This window comes from Mycteria americana, chromosome Z, assembly GCF_035582795.1.
Source record: "Mycteria americana isolate JAX WOST 10 ecotype Jacksonville Zoo and Gardens chromosome Z, USCA_MyAme_1.0, whole genome shotgun sequence".
Taxonomy (NCBI): domain Eukaryota; kingdom Metazoa; phylum Chordata; class Aves; order Ciconiiformes; family Ciconiidae; genus Mycteria; species Mycteria americana.
The window spans coordinates 16,606,086-16,628,632 of record NC_134396.1 but is presented as its reverse complement, the minus strand read 5'-3'; the positions used below and the strand labels follow the sequence as shown (position 1 = coordinate 16,628,632).

The 22,547-nt window shown below is 39.4% G+C and overlaps 2 protein-coding genes across 3 annotated transcripts in view; one reads left to right on the top strand and one right to left on the bottom strand.

The window, feature by feature from the left end:
- NLN (neurolysin) overlaps nucleotides 1–18,342 on the bottom strand; it is a 39,365-nt gene extending 21,023 nt beyond the window's left edge. The window contains exons 1-3 of the mRNA XM_075488315.1: nucleotides 18,155–18,342; nucleotides 5,339–5,595; nucleotides 2,708–2,856 (exon numbers count right to left, since the gene is read on the bottom strand). Of these exons, the coding sequence (XP_075344430.1) occupies nucleotides 2,708–2,856; nucleotides 5,339–5,595; nucleotides 18,155–18,186 (438 nt within the window). The 5' untranslated portion in view covers nucleotides 18,187–18,342. The remainder of the gene's footprint in view (nucleotides 1–2,707; nucleotides 2,857–5,338; nucleotides 5,596–18,154) is intronic.
- Nucleotides 18,325–22,547, top strand: part of SGTB (small glutamine rich tetratricopeptide repeat co-chaperone beta) — a 45,230-nt gene continuing 41,007 nt past the window's right edge. The window contains exons 1-2 of one of the 2 annotated variants that reach the window (XM_075488325.1): nucleotides 18,325–18,559; nucleotides 19,861–19,987. In XM_075488325.1, the coding sequence (XP_075344440.1) occupies nucleotides 19,888–19,987 (100 nt within the window). In that variant the 5' untranslated portion in view covers nucleotides 18,325–18,559; nucleotides 19,861–19,887. The remainder of the gene's footprint in view (nucleotides 18,560–19,860; nucleotides 19,988–22,547) is intronic. The other variant, XM_075488324.1, reaches the window with a different exon arrangement.

The window sequence follows — 22,547 nt, the reverse complement described above, 5'->3', positions numbered from 1 at the left end:
TTTTGGAACTTTCCAGAGGTTTTAGAATGGTCATGGTTGATTATTTTATATACCATTTCATACTTGTTTTGGACAACCATGCGACCTTATTCCATGAAGAAATCTTCAGGCAGAATAAGAAACAAAACCTACTTAGAATATCATGAACAAAAACTGCAGCAGCTGTTTACATCAGGCTGTTTCCTGAGGGCGTGGGGGTGGAGAAGATAGACAACATTCTTAAGCATGCCTCTGCTAGCCAACATGTGCAGATGTTAGGAGTAATAAAATTTAAAATGATAGTTTCACTACCAAATTCACCTTTATTTCAAGTTTCAGACCACAAAATAAAAGTTTTCCAAATAATAAGATCTGGAGCATATTCAGCAACATGAATTTATGCAGGAATTTTTTCCCCTAGTGTGGGGAAAAGAAAGAGACTAGATTATTTTAGGGTTTTTTTTCAATTAAATACAAAAACCTCACATATCTTCCACCATCAACAGTTCTTAAATAAAGTAGAATTTAGAAAGAATACTAAACAGTTGTTAACTTAGAAAAGTTTGGTCCTTGTTAAAGGGAGCAAAAACATTCAGGATGTCACTGAGATCAAGCAGATTTACTCATCTGTTAGTGGACTGACTGTATTGTAAATAACATGGGAGTGTGAGGGCCCTCATTCTCCTCATCGCATTTTAATCCAGCCCCTGTGCAGGATCATGAAACTGAATTCATATACCTGAACTATTAAATCCTCAGTGAGGCCATGAAAAAATCTGATTTAATCAAAATGTTTTACTGGCTCATTTAAACTGATAAAATGATTTCAGCAAAACATTTCTGTTTGTGGAAGTCCTGTGTTTTATGGGCTCCTGGAACCTGACTTTTCAACTAGGAGTTTCTAACAGGAGAAGGCATTAGAAATTTAGCAAAAATTAACAAGAATGTTGTGATTTGGAAATAGCGAGATCAGTCTGGCACTACTGACAATTTCACATCTGTTCTACAGCAAAAACTGCTACAACTTTCGTAGCTGTTATGAAGTTGATATATGCTTAGAGGTTGCATCTCTGGAAAACTAATATTAAAGCATGCTTGCATGCTGCAGTTAAGCCAAGAAAAATCTCTAAAAAAATTAAATGGCAATTTAAGCAACAATTGTAACTGTTATAAAGCCAAGTATTGCTGCAAAGGAAAATGAAGTAGGAAAGCACCAAATGAAAAAGATTTTTAAAAAAGATTATAAGAAAGTAATACTAGTGAATAACAGCAACTTGTTTTCACTAGCTACTATCAGAAATTTGTGTAAATTAAAAATAGATAGATACACAGGTATGGCAGATTAGGCCTAAATGTATCTGTGTATACTACACTGGAGGGTGGGGAAAAATAACAGCAAATAATAAATACATATCAAACCATTTAATTAATAGCAACAGAGCAGGGGAAAAAAAAATCAACATAAGGCATGGGAGGGGGGAAATCAACATAAGGGACTATCTGCCAACACACAACAGAAGGTCCTCAAAATGGGGCTATTAAATACCTCCACAAACACATAAACAACAATACCCAGCTAGAGGAGAACACTTGAAAATGTGCCTAGAAAACACATCCATAGAAGACAATGGTATTGGAAGGCACTTTAATAAGATGCTGCAAATATTCTGCAAATATTAGTCAATGCTGCAAAAAGCACAAGTAATGACTCCAAGAAATAGTGCTCCGATATATTATCAGCATCACAAAAAGATTAAAAATCGGTGGGGTTGAAAGGGAAGATTCACATCTGAAGCATGGGCAAATATACATATTTCAGTTTACACATTAGATAGCTTCCTTGCATTATCTTGAAATTACACTTTTGGAAAATTATTATTAAATGGCACTAGATGCATTTGAACAAAAACAAATGTTCCTCCTGTTTTGAGCTACAAAATAAACAGTACAAAAGAAGAATACAAGATACCTGTACGTGCTCAATTAGAAGGGAAGCTAAACAGAAACACAAAAGGGATAGAAACTAGTTCAACAGTAAATGGTTTAATTTAGTTTTATTTTGAGGCTTAAGCAACATATGAGGAGGAGTATACAATGTAGCTGTCTATAATTAGCAGATTGAAAGAGGTAATTTTGGAAGTCACTCCCAGTTATATGTTCTTATTAAATTTCATAACTTAAAACTCAACTTTAAAATTTAAAATGCTCAACAACTTCAGTAAACAACAATTTCCAACACAAATTCAAAAGCAGTATAAAAGCCAACCAAAATCCATTGCTATATTGCCTCTTTTTCTTCGTCCCCCCCTTGGAAATGCTCTGGGCAAACCAGTTCAAGGAGCTCAGCCAGCAGGAAAAAAAAAAAAAAAAAAAAGCTTTTTCCTGATGGGTTTCCTTCTGCTAGTTTAGCTTCCTTGTACCACCTCATTGGAAGATTACACAAAAGTCAAAGCTATTGCAATGGAGAGAGAAGGATACGCACCCCTAGACATGAGAGGCAAAGAGCGGGAGCACCAAGTTACACTGGCTTAAGTTTTTGTGGAACCACAGCCTTTTTGTATAGTTGTGTCTCACTGGAAAGATTTGACTGGTACAACACAGGGGAAACACACACAGTGATGGGGATCTTGAGAAGTGCTGTGGGTACTAACTGCTTTACAGAAAAGCTTTTCACTGCTGGAATTTTATCTACATTTCCACAAGTTACGCAGATGTCATTGTGATTTACCTGCAAATAAACAATCTTCTGAAACACATCTTCTCTCATGCTCATCTCCACATCAAAATTAGAAAGCTTTTTGTCAGCTTCTGTGCTTGCTAAGCGTACCTCTTTGTCAGGTGAGACATGCTGGGGAAAATCCAACATGCTTCTTTCCACTGTTTAAATAAAAGGCAATGAACAATTACAAAGAAGGCTAGAAAAGCTTTAAGGATAAGGAACTTCCCCCCTTCTGATATTTATAGAAGACGTAAGAAATAAGAACCCAAAGCATCCTGACACTTCAGATCAGGCTTGAAGCAAATAAAGTGATGCAAAAATGAGTACATGAAAGGACAAAACCACACACCATTATGACAAATAAACATGTTACAGAAACTGTCTATTACCCAAGCCTAATTATCTCATCTTACTTCTACAAAATCAACTGAAAGGTATATAAATATGATACATGATTTTTGAAAAATGAACCATTTGTAAGTGAAGACTGACATTGTTTCATAGCTGGCACAGATGCTTCCATGTTAGCATCTGAAGTGAAAATCTCTGAATCTTTCAAACAGGCCCATCTGTCTGAAGTTATTTTTACATTGTTATGAGAACAGTGTCAAATCCCCATCTTCTCTTCTGTGTTTAAGAAGAAACAATAAGGCAGACATAGAAGATGCTGTCTATGTATTCTGAACTTCTAGAGATCAGAAACTGAGTAATACCACTTTTTTAGAATGCACTTTTGAGATTAAGTAGATCCTTGCTTATTAAAGGAATATTGTATCTTATAATGACATTGAATAGAAATGCTAAAATAGAAATTAATTGTTATGACCAGCTGAATTAACTTAATTCAAACCCAATTATAATTTCACTCCCCTCCACCTCCCCAAAAGCACATTTTAGAGTAACAGCATTTTAGGATGATTTAAAGCTTTGTAATTTTATGTAATCTGAAGTTGTTTTATCAAACTCTGAGATACTCTCAGCCCTTCAGAAACCTTTGGAATGCAAACATGGGCATATGGTTCTTCTTGAAGTCCATAGGAAACTTACCCACACGCCCTCCTGTCCTCATGCCAAGATGTTTCAAAATGATAAAGTGAGTTTTGGCAATTTTCAAGTGAAATGTAAGGCCTGTTGTCATCTGTGTCTTTTCAGATAACAAGTTCCAGTTACTGGGGTATGTCTTTCATGTACATGTGACAGGGACACACAGGCCTTAAAAATCTAAGGTTCTAATGGAAGTCTTGCTGTGGTAATACATCCTTATCATATGCCATGGGCTGTTTCACAGGTAAATCACACTAATTTCATAATACAGCTTTGAAGATTAGCATTAAAAGCTTAAATATGACCCACCACTGCAGTAGCATGTAGAGAAAAAAGGTACATCTTGGAAGATGCAAGTCTTGGTGGCTATGCTGAGGGGCTGGTGGCCACTATTTTCTGAATCAAACATAGATTTTCCTTCTAATTTAATATAAAGCAGAGAGTTTTATACCTTGGTGAAAAGGCTTACAATAATTATACCAAATACATTGGTACAATTAAAACTGAAACTGACAGGAAGCTGTTTGGATGAAGATTACTCAGTCCTTCTGCCAACATCAATTCCAGTCAATTCACTGGATGTGCCTAATCTGTAATTCTAAGTAATGAGAAAGCCAGACTATATTACAGTACAATCATTTGAGCTGCAGGCTGCTCTTTTTTGCTAGGCAAAGATTTTGCTCCAAGCCAGGGTGGCTGTTTTCAGCATTTCTGTTGCTACTGCAGATCTTTTTTAGAGAATTTAAGACAACCTGGTATTTTATTACACTGACTACTTTTTGAGAGTCATGCAGCCACCATCTGATAGGTTTTTCAAAACAAAGCCACCCAAGACACATTTTTATTTTTCCCCATCTCCTCTGATTGACAATTATTAACAAATTAACTGAATGACCTGTGTTTGACCATTAAGCTCCATTCATGTATTGACATGTCTTCATAATTCATTCAGAACAATCTAGATGTGACTGCATGACCAACACCTCTCCCTGGACTCTTCAAGGCCTTGCAGGCCATAATATAAAAGTGAGCAAGTAAAGCAGTCTTCTTTCAAAAAAGCATTCAAAAATTCCCCCATTCTCAACCATCACATTTTCTCCACCAGGAGCTTATCAACCTTTCCATTATTCCATTTGACTTGCTTGTCTCAGATTCTGCAGTGTCTGAAAAACACACTGCTTATCAGGGTTGAATGTACTATGCATACCACAGAAGCTGTAGTCTACACTGTTGCACATTGTCCCCTAGCGGTTGTACACAGCTGGAAAAGAAAATGTAACTGTGTGGAGCTTCACATGCCAAAAGAAAACAGGTAACCAATGCAGTTCTCTGGATGTCAGAGATCAACAGCACAGTTCTGCTAATCCTTATTTTTGTCTCTAGAATAAAGCAGGACAACTTTGTAGCAAATCATGTTACATATTGCTGAGAGGTCCTGAAAGATTATTATGACCAGAGGACCCTTGAGAGGCCTCTACACATTCTACACAAGAACAGCGTGGATCAGAAATGTAAGCAACAACTATCTTTTCTCAGTGTTTCTTTATGTGCAGATGGAATGCCCTACGGAAAGAATCAAAAAAAACATACACTAACCTGCGTATTCCACTTCTATATTTGCCAAGGCCTGTACAGTATTTTCATGTGTTACTTCTCCAATATCAAGCATCCCAACACTGTCATACACATGCTTTGTCTTCTTGATTAGTTCTTCTGTTCTTGTTCTAATTTGCTCTGGTGACAGGTCCCATCTCAAAAGGTTTCGGCCTGATGCTATGTATGAAGAAACCTTGAGCTGGCTAGTAATTTCTGCTCCTAATGTCATTCTCAACACAAGCCGTGGCCCAACGGACCTGAAAGTATAAAAATGGTCTTTGCATAGCAAGATTCTAGTTCAAGAGGTAGTTTATAGTAAACATTATTAAAGGTCTGTTCTCTTTTTCTTAATTACAGAATATTTTTAGAAGCAAGAACAAAGTCCTTTCTAGAGCCATAGCTTGTCCAGCAGGACCGTACACAGCCTTAATTAGCCGATCAATTAAGGCTAATTTTAAATAAATCAGAGGTCTGTCTTCTACCTTTTCCATCTAGCGCGGACAGGGATAAAAACTTTGGTATTGACAAAGCCAGACAGATTAAGTTACTATTCAATCTTCTAAGAAAAACAGAATTACAGTTACTGAAACTCTACAGAAACAGACAGTATTTGCATTTTTTAAATAAGGAATAAAACCCACATAGTGATTTGTAGATTATGAAGACCAAGAACTGCAAAGATGCACAAAACAAGACACACACAAAAGTCATTTGGTCATGTTCATTACAACAAATAATTTTATATTTATACAGGATGTCTGCCACATAATCAGCCATGGGAGGAAAACTTCTAGTTGTTACTCACTTGAAAATTCGTTCCTTTAATTGTTGTGGGTTTTAAATAGACAGTTTCACTCTATTGCCAGAAGAGGTACATAAGTTTGCTGTAATTTATGTACTATTAATCCTGATTATATAAATCAACTATGTTTCAGGTTTAGCTAGCAGGAAGGTTTACATATGTAACTGATCTTAGTGTGCTGTGAAATCAATGGCTGCCTTTTCACTATTTTTTTTAATATTGTCAAAAAGATAAGTGACTTGGAGCAATGAATCCAACTTTTTAATCAAGTTAAGAAGATACTGGCTTCAGAAATACAGGTGCCTACCCTCCCACCACAACAAACCAACACTCAACTTGGTTGTATAAAGAAGAAGGATACAGGCTCAGGCAACTGACTGAAGTGGGGCTAATAGAAACCCACACAGTCAACAAGATGTCCACCTGGTGACTACATTAATAGCTGAGTTATATATGAAGTAGTTGCTGAGGAAGATTAATAATTTGATAGTAATTAAAAGGCAGCTTGCATTCGAGGAGTAAAACTTGCTGCAGTGTTTCGTATCATAGGAGGATCATAGGAACATCATAGGAGGATCTCTGGCTGGCAGAGGCTTACTAACTGCCTCCCTGTATCATTCGTGTAATTTAAAAAAAAAAATTAAAAATAACATGTTGTTATGGTAATAATGACAACTTAAAATTTTCAACCATAACTGAAGAAATACAAGAACACACACAGAGAGCTTGCTACTAAAAGGGATGTTTACTTACCATTATTTTATATTAAATACCTTTTTCTCTTAATGCTAGCCTCTGTACCTGTATTAATTTTATTGCAAAACCAGTCTGGTATGTGCATAAGTGCTCAGACAGGTTTTGGCATACAATGCAGGGAACATGCATAAAAGGATAGGCAATTTTAGCCTGAAGGAAAAACAAAGCAGAAGAGTGAAATGCCAACAATCTGAAAAGAGTCGCACACAGGGCTTCTGTTTGAAGGCAAGACTTTTTGTTAAAAGTCTCACTCATCTATAAGAGGAATTCTCCAGAAATGGCCTAGCCAAAATTATTTTTATGCAAGACAAAAGTGAAAGACAACATTATTGTCTACACTTTATTTTGAGAATTTTTTTTTTCCTTGTTACCATGGTTTCTTTAAATCCTCCCATACCAATGTAGGCAAGATGTTTACTTTTCCCTTCCACTGGCATACAGAAACATCAATGTCCAGCACATTGATGATGTAACTCTGAAAATGAAGCCTGTATAAAGAATATTCCTTCCACTGCTGTTCTACCTCTCTGATACCAACTCAGTTCTGACATTAATGCCTAGTAGCTTCTTCACTGGACTAATGAAACTTTGAATCTCAGAAGTTTATGATAAATGAAGCTGCTTTCATGAAAGCAAAAGGTTAAGTATTAGCATTCTCAGAATGCATTAGTTTCCCATTCCCCAAAACCACTGAATTCTACTCTGAATCTACAAATCCATTAAAGAACAGTACTTCATTAAGTCATGAACAGCTTCCCACTGGACTGCCCTATGTCTAGTTTTTCACATATTGCTAGTGCAGCTCTGGTACAACCTCATGGGAGCTGAAGGGGAACCTCCTCAAAAGTAGGTTCAAGGCTCTGAACTCTACCTCCTCCTCCCGCCCCGAACATCAGAAAGAATACGAAATGTGCAAAATTAAAGGAAAAATAAAAGTAAAATAGAATCAAAGGAAAATAACAGCCTGAACAGTATAAAAGCTGACAACTATGCTAAAGTGCAGAATATGAAGCAGATACTCTTTTTTAAAGAGAACATACAGCTTTCTGGCATTCATTACCTTTACCTAGACATGTAGAAAACACAGCCCTGTCACTGACCAACCACGTATTATCAGAAACAAACACTAAAATAGTCACAGCACCAACAGATTATATTAATTTCAGCCTGTCCAACAAGTTTAATTAATAACTAAACTTGGACTGATTTCATGAACTTGAATGCAGGGTCCCTGATTACTGCAGAGCACTACTTTTAAATACTAAAAAAAAAAAAAGCCACCTGATTTTCTTCGTATGTTGGCTAGTTGCATTGAGGAATACACATACAAATTTGACAGCTGCAAAAACAATTGCCATAAATGCCAGCAAGTGTTTATCTACCTGTTAGAGCCAGGAAAACACAGAACTGCCTAGTTTTGAAATGCTGATACCTTGTCTCCTCCTGCTGATACAAGGAAGCAGTCATTTACATAGATTAACAAAGGCAGTACAAACTCAGAAAGACCTGTAAGTCTTTCTAACTGACCAAATGAAGGTGGGCCTTCAAAAACTGTAACATAACATTTCACATAAAACCAATCACTGCATGCAACTCTCCAAATAACCACTGACAGACATGTGTTGTTACCTTGCTATCAGTCAATCAGATTGTCCTTAGGGCCGATGTAACCAACATCAGAGTAATAAAAAACAATGTGCAAGTAAAAATATATGCAGAGGTGAAATCTTGGCCATTTCTTTCATGGCTTAGTGTTTCATATTCTTCGTCTACATAAAACTGTAAATATATAAATTCCCCAAACTCCATGTATCATACTGCAATAAAATTGGTAATTTACTAACTTTATCTTATTTGTTCAAGAAAGAAACAATGCCAAAATTAAAGATTAAATAGACTATAAAGAAACAAGAAAGAAGAGTATAGCTAAAATAGTATGACTGTTTCAAAAATGCTCTGCAACTACACCTGTCCTGTTATTAGAGAGAAAATATTACAGTAAATTGTATCACTGAGGGAAACTTTAACTTCCCAGATATAAACTGGAAAATAAATTCTATTAATAATGGTAGGAACCAGATGCAACAAGCAAACAGCTTTCTTCAAATAGCAACTGAACCAACAAGATACAATTATTATTTTAGGCTTGCTTTTGGTAAATGGCAACAAGAGCCAACCATTGCTTGGACTAAGCAATCAGAAGTTGATTCATTTTAAATTAGACAGAAGGATAAACAAACGTAGGTCTGTAAATAATGTAATGTGTATATTGCAATTATTACATGTGGCCATGGGTAGGCTGTTGCTAGTGCCTGATCTGACTAGTTCAAAATTTTTCACATATTACACTCAATTTTCTGCAGTGCAGTGTAGAACAGTAGATGTATCTAAAACAAGCCTGGGTTAAGGATAAGGTTCATGTCCAGCAGCAGTATTGCCTTAAGATACTCTTCTTCTTTCCCGTTCCCCCCTCTGCTGCTCATTCCTGTCCTTGTACACCACTCAGTCAATGACAGCAGCATAACCGTTGGTAGTGTCATACCTCAAAAAGCTCAGGGCAGCATACAGGTGAAAAATGAAGTGGACAAAAAAAATGCAGGGGGGACAGTGTTTTTTCAGCTTATCAGTTCCATCATCTATTTGATGTGTGACTTCAAAACAGTTGTGCTGGCCTAAACGAAGGATTAAAAGTGTCAACAGCCACCTAAGCCTGCACTACTGCTAGAAACACACATGAAATGCATGGATTTAGTCCAGCAAAAAAAGTCTCAAGACGATTGCTGTCATTAAGCATACCATTTAAATGCCCCAAAGTGAAGAGAGCTATGGATGCTAAGAGGCAATACTGACATAAGAACAAATTAGAATAAATTGGTCAGGAATACATGTAAGCTAGAATTTTAAGCAACGTTTGTACCCATCAAGGCAGTGAGATTCTGAAACAACTGCCCAATAAGCACCAGGAAGTGAAAACACCTCTATTTATAAATGGAACTTAACCACCTTATAAAATGGATTATATTACTTGGTTACCTAAGGTAGCATGGGACTAGACTTGATCACCCCAATTGTCCCTTCCAGTCCCTATGTTCCTGTGAGGTCCTTCAAAATTAAAGCACCTTTATTTACATTGCATTTTTACTATGAGTACCTAACTGGGCTCTGTTGGCAACTTGCACTGGCCTTTTTCTTGGGTGAGTGCTGTGGCATCTAATAATGTCAGTGGAATGACGTACAGGGCAGACTGAAATATATTATGCATTTGTGCACTGCTTCATCCATCTATGAGAAGTTCAGGAGGAAAGGCACAGGTTTAGTTTAAACTTTCAGCTACAACAAAGAGTATTATAGAAGCAGCTGTTTTCACAAATTATGGTATTAATCTGCCAGTCCCAAAAGCAGTAAGGATGATAATTTCTACCAAAAGTAGTGTGGGTTGAATAACCACTTAAAAGCTTAGTAGCTCCTTCTAAAAGAGGATTTTTAAGAAGAAAACAAAGCTTCTAAGTTACAGACTGCAATCATTGCTGTTTTTGCTAGAATGCCAGGTAATTTATTTTACCAACAAATCTACAATTTGATTACTTGCTGCTTCTGGAAAACATAAATTTATTTTAGAAAGCAGAAGGACCTTTATAATACTCTATTACAGCAATATAGTGGCCAACATAACTGCTGCAAAGACAAACAAAGCAATTGAATTTACAGACTGATTTTTAACTTGTGCAGTAAGTATTTTAAACATATTAAACATTTATGTAAGTCTGGTTTTGTTTAGAAACATTGTCTGTGACTGGAACATGCCAAGCAATCCTTTGTTGGCATGTTCCATTAACGCTATTAAAATAAAACAAGAAAGCCACAATCTGTGAAGCAGAAGCAGCAAAGGGTAGTACCAGCTTTAGAAAAAGATTTAAGCCTGCTGTCTCATTTAACTCTGATTACATATGGATAGCTATGACTCCATCGAAGACTCTTTAACAGTACTTCCAGTTTTCAAATTAATTTTCACCTAAACAGTATTAGTTGCAATGGCAAGTATAATTTTACAGAATAAAGTGTATTAACAAATGTATTTCTGGGAAACATATACAGACCAGTTTATTGTACTTGCTAATAGATCTGACAGTTCCATGTAGCCACACAAAAATCAGAGTATACTAGCTTCATGTAGGATGGAAAACTATATTCTCTGCTGACAAAAGATCTGGGATAACAGCTTCAGGGGTAAAGTGGGAGCCAAGACTTTAAAAAGAAGAGAGAGAAAGACAGAGAGAGAGGGGTCTCAAATTCAGATAATTTAGTCATCTTCTAATTTTTAAATATGCTAATGGCAAATAAATACAATTAAGTTTTCCTTGCTGCACCTTATGTATACTTCAGGGGACATTTCTACGGATGTAAGTAAGAGCAGATTTGCAAATCACAATGAACACCATGAACAACTTTTTCAATCAGTAATTTACTGTATGAAGCTTTGTAAAAGTGGACAATTTAAAATTAAGAACAACAGTAAGACCGTTCTGGTCTTCCTATGTTTTGAAACAGTAGATCTTAAACAACACTTCCTCATCTTACAGGCTGCAGGAGAACCAGCGCTGCATGCGGGGAAGCCAGCATTGTGTATGAGAAGACCATACTCATCAGGTACCTGCAATCAACATTCACAGGTCTCAGTGTTGTGATTCCACCTAGTGGACTTGTTAAAAAAAAACCCTAGACGCGTCCCATTAAGGCAATATAAAAACTGACAGTTTGCCTCAGGACAAATTATTTAATACTTGAATAACATGCCATATGTCAGCATTTCCCTGAAAGTAAGACTCAAGTGCTACCAAACATATATAAATGATAGCAGACAGGCATGGTTTAAGCAAAGCTTTATAACAGTCAAGCCTCATAAGGAATGGAATAATTTTTTTTTCTTTATATGAAGTAGTTAAAAAGCATTTCAGAAACAAACCACAATGAGTATTCAGCAGCATCTAATATAATGTAAGATACATTGTAGTCGGTCTGTGTTCTCAGGATGGATTTTAAGACAGAGATTTAATAGGCTAAAATCTTTGTATTATTTAGAGACCCTTAATTCTTGCTTGAATTTTAAATGTATCTCCATATCGTTTCATTTTTGACACACAGCTTCAAACAAGAAGTAATCGTATATTTTATAGTACAGCAAGGACAAATGAAGCAAAGTGAGCAGAGGACTGAGTAACCTAAGGCAAAAACAAGGCCGGGGGGGGGGGGGGAGTCCAAGACAGAACAAGCAAAGTATAGTTAAATAGCTCAAAGCTAATGACAGGGCAACATTATTTCGATTGAGCCAAAGGAATGAGACTACAACCCCACAATATAAGTCATCATTTTTTCCTGCTGGACAAACACATTTGAAGTCCTTGTTACACTTTGCTTCTCAGTCCTTTCATCTGTTTGGCTCTTGACAGCGTATGGAGAAGTGAATACATGCCTTGAATTCCTAGGCCATTTTCTTTAGAAAAGTACTTGGCTCTGTGTCATGACTGCGTTTGGCACAGACAGATCTCACTATAGGAAGAGGATAGCATGTTTAGTACTTCCTAATTTAAAGCTCCATAACTGCCATTAGAAACTGTTTGTTTTCTTAAGCTGTATTTGGAGGAATAGAAGAAAATCTAGCACCTTTTAACACTGAATCATTAATTCTGTCACTACATCTTTCAGAAAAAAAGGATTCTCTGCAACTTAATTCACTGTACACTCTACATTGATTATACTCCTGTAATAGATTTACTTTTAGCTCTTTAGACCAATGTGAGTGAGTCAAAAAAGCTGCAAGTTATATAAACCTTTTAAAATCTTTATTGGTACATACATTATCCTCAATGCTGGTTTTAAGACCTTACTATCTGGCAACAAGTGTCTACTGATTTCTCTGATAGAATTAACATCAACAGCAAAGTAACTGAAAAAGGCACTCTGTGGCAACTAACAGAAAATCCAGATCTTAAGTAGGAACTCATACATGCGCACAATGTTACGATTTACTTACATCCTCTCCTTTTCTCCCCAGCCCCCTCCAACAGTCTTTAAACAAAAGGAATTTGGAAACTGGTCTCATTGACTTTCATAAGAGGAGGTGATTTCCACACAGTAGTCTGGAGTGAAACACATAGAAGCATCAGGGTACTGTTTCTACAGAGTGTCTGATGTCTAAAATTATGGTAACCATGGGTCTAGAAAAAAAAAAACAAATAACCAAGCAAACCAAACCAAATCCCAAAATTACTTAAGACTGCTAAACTAGGCTTCAAGACCATTCTGCAAACTGAATCCATTCTATGTCACAGCAAACCTCCATCACAGCACAACTTGCTTGGAGGATCTTAGGAAGGAAGTTGAGAGACTTTTCAACACTTGCATGCAGACAGTAAGTGTGCTACCCTGAATTTGATGCAGAAGGTGCTCATTAAGGTTATCTTATTGTTTGGTTCTACCATCAAGTGAACCATGGAAACACAGTGGAAAAAATACTGCTTTTAAGGCCCTGCAGCTCTCTCAGGTGCTGCTGCGTAAGCGTCTATCATATGTCTATCATGCTAGCAATACAAACAGCAGGTAAAGTGCATGCTATTTAGTGCAAACACCACACACTATTACTGCTAGGACAGTTCACTACTTGAATGCAATCAGCTAATGCATGAAAAACAGCTTGTTGACTCCAACTGAAAAAGAAGTGGTGCTGCAGGACAGAGAAAACTATTGAGGAGCATTTGTAAACACAAAAGGTTTCTTTGATTCACACTCACAATTAATTAGTTCACCATGGAAATACCCTTTGATTTGCCATTGATCTTAAGTCTCATACAGTCAAAGCAATGAAAAATGTTCTTTGCCATCACTAGTTAGTTGGAAAACTCTATGCCTTCATGGCAGATGATGACCTAATCTCGCTTACTTGCACCATTTTAAGTCACCGTTCTTCTTGGGAAGACAGTGCATTATAACATGCCATGATTGTTTCAATGCTTGCAAAATCCCGAACAGCACTCTGTGCTACAGTGTGCCTGCTCAACACCATAAACTAGGCAAGCACATGAAGCCTGCTTTCTGCTCTGGCATTTGCGTGAATAGTGACTTAACAACACTGAGTGCTTCCCAGGCTGGTTCCAGGCTATGTGAAAGATTGTTCCAGAATGGTAAGTATGGCCAAGAACTTCACTCGTTTAGCACTCTACAGTAGAAGTAAAATGTATCTCTGTTAAAGACGGACCTTTCTTAGAGATGGTATGATGAACACACACACACCCAATCGTATTTTGCTTAGAGACAAGTGTAATTCCCTCCCATCCTCACCTTGCCTTCCCTAAACTAAATACATATAACATGTACTGGAAAAGAGTCTCCACAGAAGGAAATCTTGACTCACAAATCTACTGGAATTCTTTGAGGCAGTCACAATAGACAGAGATCAGTTAACATAATCTATTTGATTTCCAAAGACTGTTGACCAAAAGGTCCTAAAGAAACCACGCTACTGCGTGATGAGAAGGGAGATCCTCTTATGGATAAATGGTTAAAAGCTAGGAAAGAAACAGAAATGGCTGCTCATTTTTCTGAATGGAACTAGGTGACCAGTAGAACCCTGCAGAGCTCCATGCTGGGTTCAGTAGTCTTTCACATATTTATACCTCATCTACAAAAAGGTGGGATTAATGAAGTGACAAAATTTACTGATGATAATGTACTGATGATAATGCAGTGTGCTAAAGGCAGTCACAAAAAGATGTGAAAGAATGTCACAACACTGAGTAAAGTTTAAAACCACTAACAAAGTGAATTTCAGTCTTAATAAATGTGAAGTGATACACACTTCTGACTTTATGTCCACAGTGATGAGCTGTGAGCTGATCTAATCATTCTGGAGACATAACAGTTTAATGAAAACATCAGCCAAGAAGCAGCTGAAAAGAAGGAAATGATAGGATTTAGTAGAGGTGGAACAGAGAACAGAACACAAAGATTCATTACACCACTCTGTAATAAAATGAAGCACACACGTACTACGTGCAGTTCTGATCCTCTCAACAGTTATAAACTCTCTGATCTTCTGTTCTCCCATTTGCCAAAACCTTTTCCCATTCTACCAAGTCATCGTGAGTTAGTAACAATCAGCTGCAGTGAGCAATGGACTCCATTCAAAGAACAACTAACTAGACTGGGATTCTTCAGATTGGGGGAGGGGTGGCAAAGGACAACAGAGGAAGTACTTCAGAGATTTATATCAGGAGTCAGGAAGAAGATGGAGAGAATGAAGAGGGATCAATTTTTCCCCCATCGCCTCCAACATAACTGAGGAAGAGATCAAACACAGTTTTAGGATGCAGTTTCAATGTAAAATGGTATTACTGGGCAAATTTTTGTACAAGATCATATGAGACAACTGTTTTTGTGTTGGGAAGTCCCCAATTCCTAGACTGTTCTGAAAAGATAGTACTGAATGTTCATCCTATCTTACGTGCTTTCCAAGGTACCTGACCCTGGCTCCTGTAGAAGAGACAGACTTTTGAACTAACCCAAACCATTTAAAAGAAATCTTTCCAAGTCAGGCATTTCTTCCTTTACAGAGAGAATGATAGAACAGGTATGTCCTCAAAAGACATTAATTGCATTGCTTAGTGTGGTCCATGGGTCAAATTCAGTCCACAAAATCTGAGCCCAACATCTTTGTCTCAGCCAGTCCAGGGAACAATTTTGTTCTGGAAACTCTGTCTAACAGACAAATTGTTAGTCTGGAGCATGCTGTGGTTAGACAGGTGGCAGCTGTTGCTTTTGACCACAGGAAAAATTTGCTGCTGCAGTACACAGAGGACGTTGTGCAGCCCGTGGAGCACAGGGAAAGGGAAAAATTTTCCAAGTGTCCTGTCTGGCCCTTGCCATTGCTGAAGTGTTGGACCTGATAGTTTAATGAAAGCATATGCACACGCTCTGGTGATAAGTACGAAATAAGAAAGTGACTATAAAAGTTCTTCCTGTTTATTTGCCTTCCAATGTCATTCCTCCTTCTTTGCCCCAGCACCAGTTTCTTGCTGGTTTACTTCCTCATCAAGAGAAAAGCCAGTGTTCAGAATTTCTTTCCAGTGATGGAAATCTAAAATTAGATCTTAAATATAAATTATAGTTTTTCCAGAGTCCATGTACATATATTTTCCTACTAAAAATGCTGATTTTGAAGATTTTCAAAGAAAGTCTCCAGAATTCAAGAATCATAGAGAATTATTTTAGGACATTGAAATTATTTAAATCAGTGTGTCTACTTTTATACAGATTTTTTTTTAATTTCTAAGAATATCCTCAAAAAGTAAACAGGCTGCTGTGCTTACTTAATTAATCTACATCTTAGCCTGCCTTTTTCCATGCATTTTGTTGAACTAAATATTAATCTTGGAATCTTTTGGATTCCAATAGGAAAAGTATTTAATTGGAAATAGCCTCCCTCCCAAAAGATGCCTGTTTTAACCAAAAGAATCAAACACTTAATGTAGTTTTTTTTTCAGCGTAAGGCATGATGCTTGGAACTTGCTAAGAACTGTCACTTTTATCTCATGTTAAGATGCCCTTGGGAAAAATAGAAGCTGAGAATCTTTGCTATTCAACATTTCTGTGACCAATTGATTAACTTCTGAAAGTTAGAGGTCACTATTAGGCATTCAAGATCACTCTCTTTTGTGAAGCAACTATTTGGGCACACACAAATGATGACTGGGAAAAAAAAAAATCACAATTAACAAAGTGCAGTGATCATTCCCCGCTGTACTTACAAGTGATGAAAAAAATAATTTAAATCAATACCCAATCCTTTATTATTACTTAAGAAGGAGGTATCTTTACTTTCCAAATGCAAATTGCAAACAAAGACCTTAATATTTTAATTTTTTTCTAAAGAAAAAAAACTTCCATCCTTCTTTTCCTTTCTTTCCTTTCCTTCTTTTTGTTGGAAAAATCTGTAGGACAAAAAAAGGACTGTCAACACAAAATACAGAGAACAGCGAAAATGACTATGCAAAAAGAATGTAAACATATATCAGGAAAAGAAAACAGTTGTGCACTTTATTTGACAAAAGTAAATTGGTCAATTTACAACAGCAGAAGACTTATGAAGAGAAAAGATTCTGGATCGTATTTTCTATCTGCTAGTACCCCTCAATCCTAATTCCACCTGAACAAAGGCTGTGAAATAGGACAAAATTGGTATGTTTTATGCAGCAAGCACACAACTGTCATTTCACAGAAGTCCACAAGAGGTAACCATCTTCGTTTTACACTTGCATTCAGCTCCATTCTCATTGCCACAACGTATTTACGTTGTGACCCTGCTACTATTTCCACATTTCTTATTAAATCTGGTCCTTCGCTTACATTTTTCTGCCCTCTCAATTTCTCCAGTGATGGCCATTTGTCTAGTCCATCTAGAACCGCCTACAAGCCTTCTTCCACACTGGCTTTCTGGGTCCATTTAGAGCTGGTATTCATTACAGAGAAAAGAATTAATCCCTTATTTTAAAACGCTTCAATAATATATTTGTACCCGTCTCACCACTCATATAATGTGAAATAGTAACACGCCTTTTTACAAACCTGTCAAAAACACATTGTCCCATCTTGCTTCACATACACATTGCTGAAGACCCTCATTGCTATAGCCTTAGTCCTCACTCTATTGTTTTCCTGCCCGTTTCTCCTGCAGTACGTCTGATACTCGGTCCAAGAACTACAAGGCGGAGACCTCGCCTCGCCTCAGCCGCACTGCCCACCTGGAAGTTGTGCATAACGGAGGTTATTTCAGGGAAGGCGGACTGCGGGAAACACGCCAGGAGCTGAGGCAATAAACCCCACAGGCTGCAAAGTTTCCTGCCCTATTGTCTACCTGGCCCCTCGGAGCACGCCCCGCACACCTGCAGCCCACCGCCCGCCCCGCCCCGCCCAGCCCAGCAGGCGAGCGGGCGCTTCTCGCCTCAGAGCCGCCCGGCAGCTCCCCCCCTCGCCCCGGCCGCACGGGGGTCAGCCAGACCCCACCGTCGGCGCCACGCCAGGACGCCCGGCCAGAGCCCAGGCCCGGCTCCCCGAGGGACGAGGTCGCCCCCGTCAGCCGCGGGCGGCTCGGGGTTCTCACAGCTTCCAGTCAGGCGGCCCCCACACCGGAGACCGCCCGCCGCGGCCGGCCGTGAGGCGCCCCTCTCCCGGGGCGCGCGGCGCCACCTTTTCCCCTCCGCGCCTACCTGCGAGCCGCGCCCGCGCACAGCGCCAGCATGGGGAGGGCGGCGTGGGGGGGGGGGGGGGGGGGGGAGGAAGAGGAGGAGGAGGAGGAGGAGGAGGAAGGGCTGGCTTCACTCCCGCTGCCGCCCCACCCTCTTGCTGGTCGCGGGCTCAGCCCTCAGCCCCGCGCTGCCGACCTGCACATCCGCTTCCGTCGCCGCCTCCTCACGCCCTTCCCGCCGCTACGGAGCTGAGCGCGCGCCCGCCGCAAGCGCGCGCAGCCACCGCACGCGCCTCCCCCCTCCGCTTTCTTCCTCCCGCCGCGGCGGCGCGCGCGCCCGCCCTCGCGCCCCTCGTCTCTCCCACCCGGCAGCGGCGCTGACAGGGACTGGGACGCGTTTGCCGCGGGGCTCGCCGCGTCTCGCACGGTAAGGGCGATGCCCTGTCTCCGTGGCGAGCACGGCTCTGCGAGGGCGAGGAGGCTGCGCGCCGCCTCCTCGGAGCCCCTCGTCCCCGGCGCTCGAGGGTGGTGGGGCGGATCGGGCCCCGTCCGGGCGTTCGGTGGGCCCGAGGCGGTGGGAGGGGCCGGGCGGTGCGGCCACTGTCCCGGCGGTGCCGAGGGGGGCCCGCGGGCAGCGGGGCGCCCCGCTTGTGCGGGGCAGACCTGTTCTCCGGGCCACAGCGAGCGGCCCCGGGCCTGCCGCGGGACCGGGAGGTGGGCGGGGGGACCGGGATCGCGGCCCCGGCCGTGCCGGTGGCGGCGCGCCTCGGCCGGCGGGACCCCGTGCTGCCCGTCCGGTGGGGCGTGTCGGCGGCCGAGGAGCGGGGCACAGCGGCGGCCGCTTCCGCGGCCGCTTCCTCGGCCCTTCCGTGCGGGGAGCCCGAATACGGCGGGCGCCGCCGCTGTGCAACCTCGGCAGCCGCCCCTCTGGCGAGGAGCCGCCTCTGCTCCGTCCCCACGGCGGCGGTTGCTCGGCGCGGGTTTGGCTGCACATCGGTTTGCTCGGGGATTATGGGGAGAAAATAATTTAGCGAGGGTTGGCCCTGGTCTTGCCATTCATTTAACGCCCTTTTTTAACCTGCTTCCCCTGGCGACAGCCCTTTTAAATCGAAATGGTTTAAGGAAAAATAACTTGGAAAGTTGGAACTAAAATTTTCCTCAAAGTTATGTAACTCCCAGCTGATGCTGAATGCAAATCAGACTGAGCCAGTAGTGTCACTAATCACAAGCATGCACTGAGGTCACAGTGTTCCAGTTTTTTGTCCAAAGTGAATATAAACCATTCAGCAGTACAATGTCAGAGAATAGAATACCTTTTATTAAAGTGTGTTTCTTTATGTCATTGTATTTATCAATGTGGCTTTTTAATTGATTTTGACTTCAGCATGTGCTTCTGCTTCCAAGTGTGTATGTCTTAGAAATAAAATCCAAACTATTAAAAAAAAATTAAAAATAAGTTGCTAAATTATTTTTAGCCTCGGTGAACTCTCCCGCAGGAATGAATCTGAGGAAATCTGTGCTCTTTTGCTGCTAGTTAGACTAGATGATTGTAGGAGTTCTCCCTAAGCCATGCAATTTAACCACTTGTTTCAAGGCATCACTTTATTGGGCTTTCTGGTGAAGGATAAGTTTTTGTGTATTGCGTGTACTTCTTACTAGAGGTCAGCGGGAGGTTGGAATACTCTAGGAATTCATTCTTCTGAAATAAGAGATCCTGTTGTTTTTAAGACATAGGAGAAACTCACCAATTTAAAAATGTCATCAGTCAAACGCTTGGTTTATGCAGTCATCCATTTCTTGAGAGAGCAGAGTCAGATGGATACTTTCACTCCAGATGAACAAGAAAGCTTGGAAGGTAAGTGATAAAGGTGCTAAGAAATATATATGTATAATACCTACCCATGTGTTAAATTGCTTGATGTATATTATCATAGAAAGTAACTGGAGTGACCTGACTGAAGCTGCTACCAAATATTATCTGTGAATAAGATCATGATCTTAATGTTTCTGAGATCATTAATTTTAAAACATCTCTCATTTTAAAAATGTTCTAAAGTTACATAATGTGTACTACCTTAATTTTGAGCAACAGATACTTTGAACCACATCAAGTTAAGCAGTGCTATAATGCAGACTATGGTAATGATTTGTGTATGTGTCCCACAAATTTTTGTCTGCTGATTCTTTTTCTCTTTACTTTTAAGTTGGGTTTCTTTCTGTATTTTGTGTCTGATAATAGCTGTGCTGGCCAGGCCATGGAGGAAGTAAAACAATTGTTGGTTTTGGTATATGGGAAGAAGTCCCGTTTCATACTTTCAAGAATTCTATGTAATTTATGAGGGAAGGCTAAGAGATCCTAAGAATACGGAAAATAAAATAAATGCTTTGGATTTCTTTTTCACTCTAATAGTGATTCCAAAGAGCACATGGCAGTGAATATTTTCAGTATAGTATAGTTTCTATTATACATCCAAGTCCATCTATCTGTAGACATAGCTACAGAAAGATGGACTTCTGTGTGTATTCCTCTGTTGACAGACATTCATTAAGTCTTTGTAACTTCATAGTATGTGTCTTTCTCCTTCATACTGCTTTTATTCCTTTTCCCTAATTCCTGGGGACTTCATGGCAGGTGGTATCACGATGTGGAAGTAAGCAAGAGAAGAACAAAAAGTCTTAATTCTTCAATGAGCTTGTCATAGCATCTATTTAAAAGACCTTTGCGCTGTTTCAAGCAGTCTTTGGTTGTATCACTCAACCAGAGGAGGAATTTGGAGGTAAGAGGAGGAAGGCTAGGACCGGCAGTGCAATAAACAACATCCAGGCAGTTGATCACTGAGTTACCTGAAATCTGAGGTGTGGAGAGTAGGCTTTCGTGAGCTGCAAAGCAAGTCCTGCTTCTCAGAGGCATAAACTTAAAAAGAGAAGCCTGGAGTGTTCTTCCTGCCAGTGTCTTTTGGTTTTACAGTGTAGTTGTTCACTAATGTAAGCAAGAAAGGAACATTTGTATCATGAAATTCAAAGGATACTCCCAAAAGAATAAAAGCTGAAAGATCTGGTTTTACATCAGAATCTGGAGCATTTTGTACATTTAAAAAGTGGTAGTCATCTATGAATTTAACCTGTGTCAGGTTATGATGATGTTCAGCTGATGAAAGAAAGCAATGGTTTTGGAAATCATGTAATGAGAGAAGAAGAGCATTCCTTTTGTTTTTATAATAAAAATGATAAATGTTGGGTTACGACTGAAAATATACCTGATAACATGTCTTAGAGCAGGCTTAGCCAATGTCTAGATGAAGGAATAAATTTTAAGATTCTGTTTTCTGAACAAAAAATATTATAAAACCTCAGTTGTGCTTAAATGCTGATGTAAAATTTACCATTTTAAGACAGATATGAAATCCTAATTTTAGAGCTGTACCCTGCCAAAAGCAGGTACCATATGCTATGTGTTAGAAGACAGGAGGCGGGCATTCTGAGTAATTGACTCATTTTAGTTGTGCAAAATATCTTCAGTGCATGTAGAGTAGCAATAGCCCAAGTCCCACCCATTGAAGTGTTTAATGTTAGATGGAGACATAAGGGATGAAAAAATTTGACTGATGTTTTTCATTGGGCCCTTATGTACCTACTTGGTGTCTATGAAAAGACAAAACACTGTATGATTAAGTGTCTGTGCCAGGAAGTAATTGAAACAGTTCCCATTCCCCACAAAACAAAAAAAGAGCTAGAACATTACAAATAAAATTGAGACTTTATCAAAATAGAAGTCTAGCATGTATTCCATTTATATTGATAACCTGCATTCTGCATGTTTGAATTATATAGCGATGTCAATGATAGTGTATATTTCCTCTAGGGATTTTGTACTTGCATGATGAAGAAAAATACCTTATTTTGAGAAAGCAGAGTAATCAAAAGGTAGACTGGAGAAATATACTCCCCTACAACCTAGGATGTAGAGCAGTGATATAGATCTCTGGCGGTTAATGCTCAACTCTATTGTATGAACTAGAAACTTCACTTTTTCCAAGTTAAATTTTAGACAGTGTGTTTGAATGGCAGTTATTTCTTTTTCCTGCTTACAGTTTCTATTTTTTTTCTTGTCCATAGCACCTATTTCTGTGGGATTAAAGCAGAAACTCTCTACAATGTGCACAAGACTGTGATTTTTTTTCTTACTTCTAAATAAGAAAGGTACCGCAATGAATTTCTCTAAGGCAGTGTTTCCAAAACAGTGGAATGCACCCCTTAGGGCAAAGGATGCATGTAATTCTTGAGATGTGGAAGGTTATGTGTAAGATGAAGCAAGATGATACCGAGTACTAAAGGAGCCTCAACAGCCCAATTAATATTCATTATTCAGTGATCAGTAGCCTGCATGTCCGCTGTGATGCCTTGATGTTGCTTGC